Consider the following 14,606-nt stretch of genomic DNA (forward strand, 5'->3'; position numbering starts at 1 on the left):
AGCCTGGCCAAATAGTGAAACCCCATCTCTACTAAAAATACAAAAATTAGCCAGGCATGGTGCTGGGTGTCTGTAATCCCAGCTACTCAAGAGTCTGAGGCAGGAGAATCACTTGTACCCAGGAGGCGGACGTTGCAGTGAGCCGAGATTGCGCCACTGCGCTCCAGCCTGGATGACAGAGCAAGACTCGGTCTCAAAAAAAGAAAAATGTCCTTCCCTACTCCTGGCACCATCCCCACCCGCCCTAGCCTCCTGGGCATGCTATCTCTCAACAAGAGCCGGTCTGCCCCAACCTGAGGTGTTGCTAGACCAGCTGCCCAAACAGGAAACCTTATATAATTCTGTAACCCTGACCTTGGGCCCTGAATCTTCCCCTTCTGTAAACAGTCCATTCAACCCAGGAAGACCTGCAGACCTGGCTGGGACACATTTTGAAAAACACACACATTGTTAAAAATGTTGAAAAAAAGTCCCTAGGTCTAAGAGGAAGTGATCTGTCTGACTCAACAGTAGAAATCACTTCATATAAAGTAATGGAACAAATGGAAATTTAATCCTAACAGATGTAACTGCCAGGGCAGTCAGTTGTGTACATGGATGACTTGATTGCACCTGTTGGAAAAGCTGGGAAAAATGAGCCGTGAAATCTTGATCACATTCCCTACTGGAAGCAACACCCCGTCCTTGCAAATTAGTAAGCCTGACACTCTCAACTTCCTGACTTCAACATGTGTGCCCTAGTTCTGTGCAGGCTGTGACTCACCTGAGCTACTGGTCAAATGATTCTTATTCAGAGCCTTCAGTCTTTCATCTTTAGTGTTAAGTGGTCTAGGCACATACTAGCCAAATGTCTACTTACTTACTTTTTCTCATGTCTGTTTCCCAGTCTGTGATCTTTCAAGATATTTCCTTGAGGCCAGGCGTGGTGGGTCACACCTGTGATCCCAGCACCTTGGGAGTCCAAGGTGGGAGGATCACCTGAGGTCAGGAGTTCGCGACCAGCTTACAAACACGGAGAAACTCTGTCTCTACTAAAAATACAAAATTAGCTGGGTGTGGTGGCCCATGCCTGCAATCCCAGCTACTTGAGAGGCTGAGGCAGGAGAAATGCTTGAACCTGGGAGGCAGAGGTTGTGGTGAGCCAAGATCGTGCCACTGCACTCCAGCCTGGGCAACAAGAGCAAAACTCTGTCTCAAAAAAAAAAAAGATATTCCCTTGAAATGACTGATTTCAGGCAACAACTGGAATTACATATGGTAGCCTTCAACTTCTTATTTAACTTATTGCCAAACTTGAATGTCCAGATTAGAAGTTTTAGACCTCAGCCTCTGGACCTGGGCCTTCTGAAATGACCTTCCTCCAAACACCATTTGATTTCCGCTAATTTAGTTAATGAATGGAACTTTCTGAAGGGAGCAGTTACTTTGATCTGAACCTCCTTCCTAAGTTCTAGTTCACATAGCCAGAGGGAGACAGAATGGACGCCCTCTCCTCCTGTCCCTCCCCTCTTGCGTGGCCAGAGCAACCAGCTGCAATCATTCCTCTAAAACAGAGAGCTCAGAAAGCAGTTCCGGAAAGGAAGAAAATACTTCTGTTGGCATTTTCATGGGTGTTCCCCCCACACAGAGATAAAAGCGTTGAGGTGAGGCTTTGAGGCACACTCTCTGGGTAGCTGGGCCTGCAGCCTGGAAATCCCAAGTAGCCCTCGAAATAGGCAAACTGGAAGCCAGCAATCCAAATTACAAGTGCTTCTGGCCTGAGAGAAAGGTGTCTGCATTCAAAGGACAGCTTCAGATAAAATGGAAAATGCCAGTCCCACCCTGCAGGAATCCTGTTTCCGGGCTGTTTATCCTCACTGCCGTCCACCCTACCCTTGGCTGTGACTGGGATGTGATGAAAGAGATCGAGTGGAAAAGGCTACCTCAGTTCTTGCTCTGTATAACTCACCACCTTAAAAAACACGGCCTTGGCTGCTGCTTTAAAACAACAACGAGGCCGGGCGCGGTGGCTCACACCTGTAATCCCAGCACTTTGGGAGGCCGAGACGGGTGGATCATGAGGTGAGCAGACCGAGACCAGCTTGGCTAACATGGTGAAACTCTGTCTCTACTAAAAATACAAAAAATTGGCCCGGCGTGGTGGCACGCGCCTGTAGTCCCAGCTACTCAGGAGGCTGAGGCGGGAGGACCGCTTGAACCCAGGACGTGGAGGTTGCAGGGAGCCGAGATTGCGCCACTGCACTCCAGCCTGGGTACAGAGCGAGACAGACAGACACAGACACACACACACACACACACACACACACACACAAAACGAAAATCCCCAGCTCCAACCCAGCGATTTAACCTTGCAGCTAAGGGGAAGCTTTTGTTAAGGTGATAAGGTGAAAAACGAAGCCATTCTGGGCCGTGACTTCCACTGTTAAGCTTTTCGGAAGACAAGTCCAGTAAAAACCTCCACCCCTTCCAGTGCGCGACTCACCCTCGTAGCTGAGCCGCAGCTTGCAAAGTACGGAAGTGATGTTCCAGGTTTGGCCACAAGGGGACACTCGAGAGTACGACTGCCCGAGGCAATGCTTTGTTTTTTTACACACTTTTGGTTGGGAGGGAGGGAGTGGGGTGTGGGAGTGGTGGGGGAGATGCTGGCTTAAAAAAGAAGTCCATTTGTTCCCTGAAATTGTGCCGCTTGCCCTTTTATAAGTTAAAGGTTGCCACGTTACCTGTTGCCAGGTTCCTGAGAGTGCTGGAGGAAAATGTGGGCGAGAGAGGCACAGCACAGCCCTTCGGCTCGGTAGCTTTCGAGCTCTTTAGACTGAACTGGCGCTGACATTTGCAGGGCAGCCGCTGTGGATTGCCTGAGCATTGTTTGGTTGTAGTTCTAACAGAGGAGTGGCTGCGTCTGACATCATTTCCAGGCATCAAGTGCCTGGGGCTTTTTTTTTTTTTCTGTAATGACTCTAACTTTCTGATCCCTCCCTGCCTGGATTTTTATACAGTAGATGCACTGTGCAGAACAGCCTCCACTCAGGAAACCCGAGTTTTGTAGCAATGTGTTAAAACAACTAGGGTGCCTCTTTAAAAAAATTAAGTTGTGACTTCGAAACAAACCTTTCCATTCTTCCTCCTTTCTGAGAACAATGTCTGGTTTGATCAGCAGTGCGGACAGCGCTTTCTGAAAGATCTGCTCTCCCCAGAGGAGGCGGCTGCTATCAGTTGAATAGATCTCTAAGTCAGACATGCCGAGGCTTGGGGCATTTGTCTGGCATTAGGAAGTGTCTGGAATACCAGAAACTACCAACTGGCATGTTTTAGGACTACAGGAATTATTGCACCCCCTCCACCTCTCGTCCACTCCCCCTCTCCTCCCCTTACACACACAAGCATACTTTTTTCTACTTTAAGAAAAGTTGAGCGCGTCATCCTTGTGGTTTCCGTGGAGGATATAACTGGGAGAGAAGACTGGGATGCCCTGTGCCTCCCAGAGTTGGGCGAGGATCCTGGTGTATGCTCCACCCCAACAGCCTCTGATCTCTGCCTTCTTACCACTGACCGCCACACTTTGGGTGGCCTGGAAATGTGAAGCTGTAAATATTTTGAAATAAGGTAGTGATTTTTCCACGTGCATTTTGTTTTGTTGCATTTCTCTCCTTCAATGTTTTGCAAGTTGCAACGGTGCACCCCTTGTTGACCACTCTAAATTCATTAATTCACTGAACCTCTGGTGAGTTCTTGCAGCGTGAAGAGGGCTGTGCATGAAGGAGTCTCCGGTGGAAAGCATGGTGCTTTAGTGGAGGTGGTGTTTAACAGAAAGTGTTTGCTGGCGTGGGGGGCAGTAAATAAAGGTGGTTTGGGTTAAAGGTCAGATGGGGTTTGGAGCCCTGAGTACTCTAACTGTCGCTAAATCTCTAGATGAGTTAGGGATGTCCGTTGCCTGCTCTGAGCCTTACATTTTCATCACTCAAGTGGGGATAGTGGGATCTTTCCCTATGTGAGATCATGTATATTTATTTATTTATTTTACTCCCAAGCTCAAGTGATCCTCCCACCTCAGCCTACAGAGTAGCTGGGACTTCAGGTGTGCACCACCATGACCGGCTAGTTTATTGTTCTTGTTTAGGGTTTGGTTTTTTGGTTTTTTGGTTTTGTTTTGTTTTGTTTTTGAGACAGCATTTTACTCTTGTTGCTCAGGCTGGAGTGCAATAGCTGGATCTTGGCTCACCACAACCATCACCCCCCGGGGTTCAAGCGATTCTCCTGTAGCTGGGATTACAGGCATGCGTCACCATGCCAGGCTAATTTTGTATTTTTAATAGAGATGGGGACTGGGTTTTTCCAGGTTGGTCAGGCTGGTCTCGAACTCCCGACCTTAGGTGATCTGCCTGTCTCAGCCTCCCAAAGTGCTGGGATTACAGCTGTTAGCCACCACTCCCGCCACTGTTGTTTGAGTTTCTTTGAGACTAGGTCTCACTCTGTTGTCCAGGCTGGTCTTGAACTCCTAGGCTAAAGTGATCCTCATGCCTCAGCTTCCGAAAGTGCTGAGATTACAGGTATGAGCCACCACACCCCGCCCCCAGGTCCATTAAGTTCTTAGCACAAAATAAGGATTTGCTTTCTGGTGATTAGGAAGATCTAATGGCATGTCACAGGTCTGGACTAAATCTCATCTCATCTTTGTTGTTGCCAGGGTTTGTGCTTTTTCCCAGTTGGAGAACTCCAGCCAGACCGCTGATTTGTCTGGCATTTGTTGGAGAGTCCGGCTTGCATAACACATCAGCGCCAGGAGCAGGAGCCCGGATGCCCTGTTAAGTGCACCACTTTGGGGTCTGCCTGGCTGGAAGCAGCAGCAGCAGACTTGTCTATTATTTTTTCCTCATCAGTGCCAGATGCTTTCCCAAGATGCCAGAACATTTACCATTGCTACCAGGCAGCCTCGCTGGACCTCTTTCTCTGGCCTCCTTTTTTGGCTTCTTTCTTCAGCTCTTTAGCATCACTCTCTGTGGGACCCCCCAGCAACTTTGCAAATTCTTGTCTAGGTTTCACTCATTATCATAAGCCATAAAAGTTCCCGTCTGAAAGAAATCTTGTCATCTAGTTCAGCCCTCATCAGATGCTGGTACAATTGCTGTACCTTCCCAGCGAAAGGATGCACTGGCCTGTGCTTGAACAGGTCCAGGGACTGCGAACTCCCTCTGCTATGAGGTCCTCATAGTCCATCTATGGACAATCAATAACTGGATAATTATTATTATTATTATTATTTTCAGACAGAGTCTCGCTCTGTCGACCAGGCTGGAGTGCAGTGCTCGATCTTGGCTCACTGCAAACTCCACCTCCTGGGTTCAAGCAATTCTCCTCCCTCAGCCTCCTGAGTAGCTGGGACTACAGGCCTGTGCCACCATGCTCAGATAATTTTTTTTGTATTTTTAGTATTTTAGAGACAGGGTTTCACTGTGTTGGTCAGGCTGACCTTGTGAGCTGCCTGTCTTGGCCTCTCAAAATGCTGGGATTATAGGTGTGAGCCACCACACCCGACGGAATTATTCTTTATGCCTCTCTGAGCTCTTACCTTTGTTGTTCCTTTGGGGACTTATACAAATACAAATGCCATCCTCTAAGCAAGAGCCCTCCAAATAATTGAAAATCCCCCTTTCTTCTCTTCCAAGTGAAACACCATGTCACTTTTCTTTCTTTTTGCTTTCTTTCTTCCTTCCTTCCTTTCTCTTCTTCTTTTCTTTCTTTCTTTCTTTTTTTTTTTTTTTTTTTTGAGACGGAGTTTCGCTCTTGTTACCCAGGCTGGAGTGCAATGGCGCAATCTCGGCTCACCGCAACCTCCGCCCCCTGGGTTCAGGCAATTCTCCTGCCTCAGCCTCCTGAGTAGCTGGGATTACAGGCACGCGCCACCATGCCCAGCTAATTTTTTGTAATTTTTAGTAGAGACGGGGTTTCACCATGTTGACCAGGATGGTCTCGATCTCTTGACCTCGTGATCCACCCGCCTCGGCCTCCCAAAGTGTAATTTTTTGTATTTTTAGTAGGGACGGGGTTTCACCTTGTTGACCAGGATGGTCTCAATCTCTTGACCTCGTGATCCACCCATGTTGGCCTCCCAAAGTGCTGGGATTATAGGCGTGAGCCACCGCGCCCGGCTCCTTCCTTCCTTCCTTCCTCTTTCTTTCTTTCTTTCTTTCTTTCTTTCTTTCTTTCTTTCTTTCTTTCTCTTTCTTTCTTTCTTTTTGACAGAGTCTTGCTCTGTCGCCAGGCTGGAGAGCGATGACACCATCTCGGCTCACTGCGAACTCTGACTCCTGGGTTCAAGCAGTTCTTCTGCTTCAGCCTCTGAGTAGCTGGGATTACAGGCATGTGCCACTATGCCCAGATAATTTTTGTGTTTTTAGTAGAGACGACATTTCACCATGTTGGCCAGGCTGGTCTCGAACTCCTGACCTCGGGTGATCCAGTGGCCCCAGCCTTCCAAAATGCTGGGATTACAGGCATGAGCCACGGTGCCTGACCCTACACTCAATTTTCATAGCATATGTCACCAAGCCCTGTGACACAATTTGCTAACGGGCACTACTCTGCAGACCAGGCTTTGAATAACCCAGCTCTGCACACAGAGGGGTGCTGGAAATGCTTAACAATGGGCTCTCTGATTGAAGAAAATCAGCAGGGGGAAACCTGCTGATTTCAGGCATTTGCTGATCTCCATGGTGTAAATACACGAAGGTCAATTTCAAGCTAACAGTGTAGAGTGACTGAATACAGAGGTAAAAGGGATGTGCACAATCGATTTAGCAAGCTGAAAAGAGCCAGCTACCACATGCTTCTGTCAACCCTGTTCGTTTTTAAAAATCTTTTTAATAAAGACCTTCTGGCAGGGCATGGTGGCTCACACATGTAATCCCAACACTTTGGGAGGCCAACATGGCTGGATCACCTGAGGTCAAGAGTTTGAGACCAGCCTGACCAACATGGCGAAACCCTGTCTCTATTACATACAAAAAAAATTAGCTGGGTGTGGTGGCGCATGCCTGTATCTCAGCTACTCAGAGGCTGAAGCAGGAGAATTGCTTGAACCAGGAGGCGGAGGTTGCAGTGAGCCATAAGCCACTGCACTCCAGCCTAGGCAATAAGAGTGAAATTGTGTCTCATAAATAAATGAAGCCCTTCTTTTTGAGGGCTTGTTGAACAACTGCTGAGCAGCTGGACCAAATCATAAGAACTTTGCCCTCAGCAAATTTTTGACAGTGGATCAAGACAGCCCTTCTTTCTGGTAGCCTTCAGCTCAGTAAGAAGAGACCACCTGATAGAACTCACAGCAAATCCAGGGTTGCTTTCCCCATGAGTTCTGTGTAGGCGCTGCCATTTCTCAAGGCTGATCAAATCACAGCTTGCTTGATAATAGTTGTGCTTAGTAACAATATCTTAGGGCAACAACATGTTTACAAAAAGAAGATACTGTTTGACTCTGGTACATCTGCATCTACATCTATACGTTTAATTACTTTGTGTTACTGTGTTTTGATTTGTGGTTCCTTATGTACTTGCTCTCTCACATTTTAAAGAATTTCTAAAATGCAGTTATCAGGAACTGCTAAATAATTTCTCTACATAGCTTTATGGTTTATGATCCATTAGTTTAGCCTGTAAGAGTTTATGAATAAAAAGGTACAAAAGGAGTTTGATCCCACATCTGTTTCGTGGCCACCTGACATTTGTGTGCTGTTAAACACGAAGGAAAACCAGAGTGGCCAGAGAGTCTGGATCGTTTGCCAGGACACCTTCACCACTACGGAATAAAGTCATTTCTGGCCCAGGCCTTCCTGAAGTTTGCAACACTTGCATTATTATTATTTTTTTTCAGACAGAGTTTTTTTCTGTTGACCAGGCTGGAGTGCAGTGGCACAATCTCAGCTCACTGCAAACTCTGTCTCCTGGATTCAAGCAATTCTCCTGCCGTAGCTTCTTAAGTAACTGGGATGACAGGCACCTGCCACCAAGCCCAGCTAATCTGTTTTTTTAGTAGAGACGGGGTTTCACCATATTGGCCAGGCTGGTTTCAAATGCCTGAGCTCAAGCAATCCACCCATCTTGGCCTCCCAAAGTGCTAGGATTACATACATGAGCAACCACAACCAGCCACGTTATCTTTTCAATATAAATGTAGGCAATCATGAGCTAGAAGCTGAAATGATTGGAATATGCTATTTGTTTTCTCTATAATGTCTTTCTTAAAAATATAACTTCTTAAATGTAAATACCAACCTCTGGTGTCTCTGTTCGCTATAGTATCCACCGAATGAAAATGTCACTGAAATCTGCAGCTCTGATTCTGCAACTCTCTTATAAAGGGATGGGAGTCCTTTCAGCCAGATGAGGAAAAAAAAATCATTTCATTTGAAAAGAACAACAAAGCTTATCATGGCAAAGGAAAATAGTAATAGTGATGAAAATACAGCATCTTTTCTTTTTTCAAGTTCCACTTACATTTAAATATCATTCTTTTTGAGAACATCACTCTTTCCGGGAATGGTGGCTCATGCCTATAATCCCTGCACTTTGGGAGGCCAAGGCAGGAGTCAGGAGTTCGAGACCATCCTGGTCAACATGGTGAAAACCCGTCTCTACTAAAAACACAAAAATTAGCCAGGCATGTTGGCATGCGCCTGTAATCCCAGCTACTCGGGAGGCTGAGGTGGGAGAATGGCTTGAACCCAGGAGGCAGAAGTTGCAGTGAGCAGAGATCACGCCATTGCACTCCAGCCTGGGAAACAAGAGCAAAACTCCATCTCAAAAAAAAAAAAAAAAAAAAAAGAACATCACTCTTAAACAAATCAGGTGTTTCACTTACTGTATAGAAGCTACTCATTTTCTCTTTCAGTTTTGACCAGGCAAGACAAACATATTGGCTGGTGTTTCACCCTCCTTTGGCCTCAACTTTATCTACCACACACCTGCTGGCATTCAGACCTTCTCAGTGGGTTCTTTCCTGGCACTGAATCCTAAGAGTAGAACTGAAACAAGCAAACAAAACACCCTTAGGAAAGAAGCTAGGGTTTAAGGCTCAGCAAATCTAGGAAAGGACTTCGTTGTGTGAGTTTTGGAGTGCAAAAGAACTGGAAAATGAGGAAGGGGACTACGGTGAAGTGTCATTTGTGATTTGAATCCCCTTTCCTTCTCCTTTCCTCTCTTTCAAACAGCAATCTTTATATATATGTGTGTATATATATATATATATATATATATATATATATATATATTTTTTTTTTTTTTTTTTTTTGAGACAGTCTCACTCTGTCGCCAGGCTAGAGTGCAATGGCACACTCTTGGCTCACTGCAATCTCTGCCTCTCGGGTTCAAGCAATTCTCCTGCCTCAGCCTCCCAAGTAGCTGGGATCACAGGTGCATGCCACACGCCCAGCCAATTTTTGAGTTTTTAAGTAGAGACAGGGTTTCACCATCTTGTCAGGCTGGTCTCAAATCCCTGACCTTGTGATTCGCTCGCCTCAGCCTTCCAAAGTGCTGGGGATTACAGGCATGAGCCACCGTGGCCGGCTTCAAACGGCAATCTTAAGCCGGGCATGGTGGCATGCACCTGTCGTTTCACCTATTCAGGAGACTGAGGGGGGACTATCTCTTGAACCTGGGAGTTCAAAGCCAGCCTGCACCGCACAGTGAGACCCTATCTGTAGTTGGGGGGAGAAAAGCAATCATGAAGATTCGAATTCCTTTTACCTTCCTATTCCATCACTGGACAGTGCTGCTCACTGCAGTGAAGCCTCATAATAACAAACAATGCCCCTCCATAACACCATGAAAAATGGTTCCCGTCCTCTATTCAGCTACTTATTGGAAGTGGTGGGCGGATTTCAAAATCTTATCTCCTTTGGGTGTTAGGGGCTGGACCACCCTGGTGGAGACAGTATTCTCCCTGTCCAATCTAACCATGGTAGATTTCCAGGGTATCCAGTTATCCCTATCGATATCAAAGATGAGTTGACAACAGCCACCAGGTGGCATCCACTTGCAGTCGGCCTGGGGCATGTAGGAGCTACACTGGAGGCTCAAGTCCCCAAGGTCAGTCAGGCAACAGAAACAAGGAACCTAGTCTGGCCCCATCTCACTCCCATTATCGCTCTTACCACATCATAGCAGGAGTTTTACTGTGTGTTACAGCAAATCAAATGATTCTATGTTTGGCTGCATTATCTAGCTTTTTTTGGAGGGGAGGGTGTTTTGTTTCGTTTTCTAATTTTGTAGAGACGGGATCTCGTTATCCTGCCCAGCTGGTCTGCAACTCCTGTACTCAAGCAGTCCTCCCACCTTAGCCTCCCAAAAGGCCGGGATAGCAGGCGGGAGCCACTGTGCCGGCTTCATCATCCTGTTTGGATCATCCACCCTGAAACAAGAAACCAAAGAGAGCTAACAAGAAGCAAAACATAATCTAAAAAATCAGACGTTTGATGTTGGAATATGTTACTTAGCTTCTTTGGAATATCAGTGGGCGGAATGTTCTGAGGATCTATTTTGAACAAAATAATGGGTTCATATTGTAAAGACATGTCTCGGGAGAAGTGGTACAATGCTCTAGTTTCATTTGATCTTAAAAGGGAGAGGTTCCATCCTAATTACGGCTCCCACCCACTCAGGGTCTTCAGCTGAATCACTGAGATGAGCATTACCCCAAGCAGGCCTACCATCACTCATGCCTCTCTGGGAACCAGAGCTCCACCATGGTTTGGGTGCAAGAAACTAAATTGAGTGAGGCAAAGTATTCACAGTGTATATGCATTGGCATTGTTTAGCCAGGGGCTTAGCTGTGGGCCAGTGGGGAGAACCTGAGGCTGGCTGGATCTGCTCCTGACTCTACACCTTACAAGCACTCTATCTTCCCTGAATTTCCCGTAAGATGCATTAGCTAAAAAATGAGGAAGTCATTATTGTTTAGCTGCATTCAAACAATAAAGCTGGGCCAGGCATAGTGGCTCATGCCTCTACTTTTTTTTTTTTTTTTGAGACGGAGTTTCGCTGTTGTTACCCAGGCTGGAGTGCAATGGCACGATCTCAGCTCACCACAACCTCCGCCTTTTGGGTTCAGGCAATTCTCCTGCCTCAGCCTCCTGAGCAGCTGGGATTACAGGTGCGCACACCATGCCCAGCTAATTTTTGTATTTTTAGTAGAGACGGGTTTCACCATGTTGACCAGGATGGTCTCAATCTCTTGACCTCGTGATCCACCCACCTCGGCCTCCCAAAGTGCTGGGATTATAGGCGTGAGCCACCGTGCCCAGCCCCATGGCTCATGCCTCTAATCCCAGCATTTTGTAAGGCAGAAATGGGAGAATCGCTTGAAGCCAGGGGTTCAAGACCAGCCTGGGCAACATTGAAAGACCACACACCCCTCCCGACCTCTACAAAAAATAAAAAATTAGGTGGATGTGGTGGCACACACCTGTAGTCCCAGCTGCTCAAGAGGCTGAGGTGGGAGGACGGCTTGAGTCTAGGAGATGGAGACTGCAGTGAGCCATGATCACACCACTGCCCTCCAACCTGGTGACAGAGTGAAAGCCTGTCTCTATATTTAAAAAAAAAAAAAAGACCGGGTGCGGTGGCTCACACCTGTAATCCCAGCACTTTGGGAGGCCAAGGCAGGTGATCACCTGAGGTCGGGAGTTCGAGATCATCCTGACCAACATGGAGAAACCCCATCTCTACTAAAAATCCAAAATTAGCCAGATGTGGTGGCGCATGCCTGTAATCCCAGCGACTCTCAAGGCTGAGGCAGGAGAATCACTTGAACCCGGGAGGTGAGCCAAGATCACGTCATTGCCCTCCAGCCTGGGCAACAAGAGCAAAACTGTCTCAAAAAAAAAAAAAAAAAGAGGTAAAGATGTGTGTTTTATGAGTCAGCATAGATGGGAAGTTCTCCTGGGGTGGGCCTCTGCCAGTCATCCTCAGGGAAAGAGAGGTGACTGCCTCTATGTCAGGGACCTTGTCTTCCCCTCTCCCAGAGTCCATATGATATTGTCATGTGACATTTGATTTATTCCCTCAGTACTCAGGCAATCCCTGGGAAATAGCCAAACATTATTGTCTCCATCTATTTTATGGTTAAGGAAATTACTCCAAATCGCAGTCCACTGACACAGCAGGACAGCATAATAGGGTCCTGTTGTTTATAATTCATTAGAGGGTGTTTCCTTTGAGTGGCCAGAGGAAGCATCTTCAGTGTTGAAGCAAGGATTTCATTTAGTGAGACGGCCGGAGTTGGCAGCCGGAACCGTAGGTAACAAGCAGGGACGGCGTGGCCAGGTCTAGCTGATGGGATGGTGCCACGGTGACACCTCCTGCGAGAGTGGGAAGGAGTGGGTGGGCTGGGGTGGGGAGGGGGAATGATGGAAGCATAATCATTGGAATGAATTTATAATAACTGCTTAAGGAATTGTGCTTCACGGACTGGCGTCCCACTTGGAAACTTAATTCGTTTTTGATCTTTATTTTCCTAAATCATGCTTTACAAATAGGAAACTGAAAGCCAACGTGTAAAGCTTCTTCAAAACCCTCAGCGTTGTAATCAAAAGGCTAGAGGGAGGGGCTGAGGCTGCTGCAGCTGGAGCTGCTAAATAGACCTCGACCCCTTGTACACGTCCCAAATTGTACTCAGCAGCCTAGACTCAGGCCCTTTTGTTCTTGTTGAGACAGAATCTCACTCTGTTGCCCAGGCTGGAGAGCGGTGGCATAATCTCGGCTCACCATAACCTCTGCTCAAGAGATTCTCCTCCCCCAGCCTCCCCAGTAGCTGGGATTACAGGCATGCACCACCACGCTGGGCTAATATTTGTATTTTTAGTAGAGATGAGGTTTCATCATGTTGGCCAGGCTGATCTCAAACTCCTGATCTCAGGTGATCCACTCACCTCGGCCTCCCAAAGTGCTGGGATTATAGGCATGAGCCACCATGCCCAGACAGACTCAGGCCCTTGACTTGACCAAGTCACCCTAAAGGGAAACACTTAGGGAGTGGCTCATACAGACCAAACCCATGAAAATGATTTATAAACTAGCATGTGGATTGATTCTACAGTAGGAGACTTTTGTGCAGTGTAAATACTCTCAGTGAGTAACACTTCCTTCTCAGAAACAAACAAAACTTCAATTAAAAAAAAGTTTATATAGTGAGCGCTTATCCCGAAAAACACAGAGAGAGAGAGAGATAAAGTGGAAAAGAAGAAGGAAGACAGAGGGGATGGGAAAGACAAGAAAGAGGAAGACGGAAGGAGAGAAGGAAAAGGAAGGAAGCCAAGACAGGAGGACAGAGGAAAGAAAAAGACTGAAGGAGGGAAGGAAGGAAAGAAGGTGAGAAAGGAGGGAAAGACAGAGGGAGGAGAGAGAAAGGGAGGAAGGAGGGAGGGAAGAAGCCAGGAAGGAAAGAAAGAAGGGGGGAGCGAGGGAGGGAAGGAAGAAAGGAGAGAAGAAGGAAGGAGGGAAGGAGCAAAGGAAGAAGGGAGGGAAGGAAGGAGGGAGGGAAGGAGGGAAGGAAGGAGGGAGGGAAGGAGGGAAGGAAGGAGGGAGGGAAGGAAGGAAGGAAGGAGGGAGGGAAGGAAGGAGGGAAGGAAGGAGCTCTGATAAACAAGTTGCAGAAGCTACGATGGCGTGCGTAACCTTATCCCCCAGACACCTTGTCCTTCTTATTAGGATCAGAACTCGCATCCTCACAGCCTCTTGGCCTTCCTTTTTTCTTTTTCCGTGTTTATTATCAACCACTAGAATCTCTTCTAATGGGTTAGTTTTTTTAACATTAGCTATATTTAGTGTTTTCACTGAAGGCAGAGACTCCCCTCACCTTCTCTATGTGGTGGGAAGGTTTCCACAGAGCAATAATCATGTCTAGTTTATGTTGATTCATATTAATTTTCATTTCAGAAACTTCCATTTCAGAGATTGATGTTTCCCAATGGTTTCCCTCAGTTTTACAGAGGTGTCAGAGGAGACCCAAACCATCCCCCGGAGAGCAGGGAACTTGTTTCCTGTTAATGTCTCAGTGTGTTTCATGTGCCCTAATTTCCAATGGCTGTCATTTACAATATCAGAAATTAAAACCCATGCAGAAATCACAGTGTCTTTGTTTTCACTGTCTTCCAGTGTCATCTTGCATTACAACATATAAGAAGACACCACCTCCAGTCCCACCCAGAACTACCACGAAACCTTTCATTTCTATCACAGCGCAGAGTAGCACAGAGTCAGCCCAGGATGCCTACATGGACGGACAGGGCCAGCGAGGAGATATTATCAGCCAGTCTGGACTCAGCAACTCCACCGAGAGCCTGGACAGTATGAAGGCTCTGACGGCCGCGATCGAAGCTGCAAACGCCCAGATCCACGGCCCTGCAAGTCAACACATGGGCAATAACACTGCCACCGTCACCACCACGACCACCATAGCCACCGTCACCACAGAGGACAGGAAGAAGGACCACTTTAAGAAAAATCGATGCCTGTCTATTGGGATACAGGTAATAGTCTCCCTTTCTGTCCTTTGAAAAATAGGAGCTTAAAACTAAGGGATGTAACATTTTTTGTTTCCTTGGAAGATTTGCTTTCTT

The 14,606-nt window shown here is 46.9% G+C and overlaps 1 protein-coding gene and 1 long non-coding RNA gene across 33 annotated transcripts in view; one reads left to right on the top strand and one right to left on the bottom strand.

Annotated features, from left to right (window-relative positions):
- LOC144579015 (uncharacterized) overlaps positions 1-2,853 on the bottom strand; it is a 29,871-nt gene extending 27,018 nt beyond the window's left edge. For both annotated transcript variants that reach the window (XR_013525772.1, XR_013525771.1), the window contains exon 1: positions 2,721-2,853. This is a non-coding gene — a long non-coding RNA (uncharacterized LOC144579015). The remainder of the gene's footprint in view (positions 1-2,720) is intronic.
- DLGAP1 (DLG associated protein 1) overlaps positions 1-14,606 on the top strand; it is a 1,035,773-nt gene that overhangs the window by 922,982 nt on the left and 98,185 nt on the right. For 27 of the 31 annotated variants that reach the window (XM_035269693.3, XM_035269689.3, XM_035269697.3 and 24 more), the window contains one exon: positions 14,143-14,516. In XM_035269693.3, the coding sequence (XP_035125584.1) occupies positions 14,143-14,516 (374 nt within the window). The remainder of the gene's footprint in view (positions 1-14,142; positions 14,517-14,606) is intronic. The other 4 variants (XM_035269699.3, XM_035269700.3, XM_035269710.3 and 1 more) reach the window with 1 other exon arrangement.

Source organism: Callithrix jacchus, chromosome 13 (genome assembly GCF_049354715.1).
Source record: "Callithrix jacchus isolate 240 chromosome 13, calJac240_pri, whole genome shotgun sequence".
In the NCBI taxonomy this organism is placed as follows: Eukaryota; Metazoa; Chordata; class Mammalia; order Primates; family Cebidae; genus Callithrix; species Callithrix jacchus.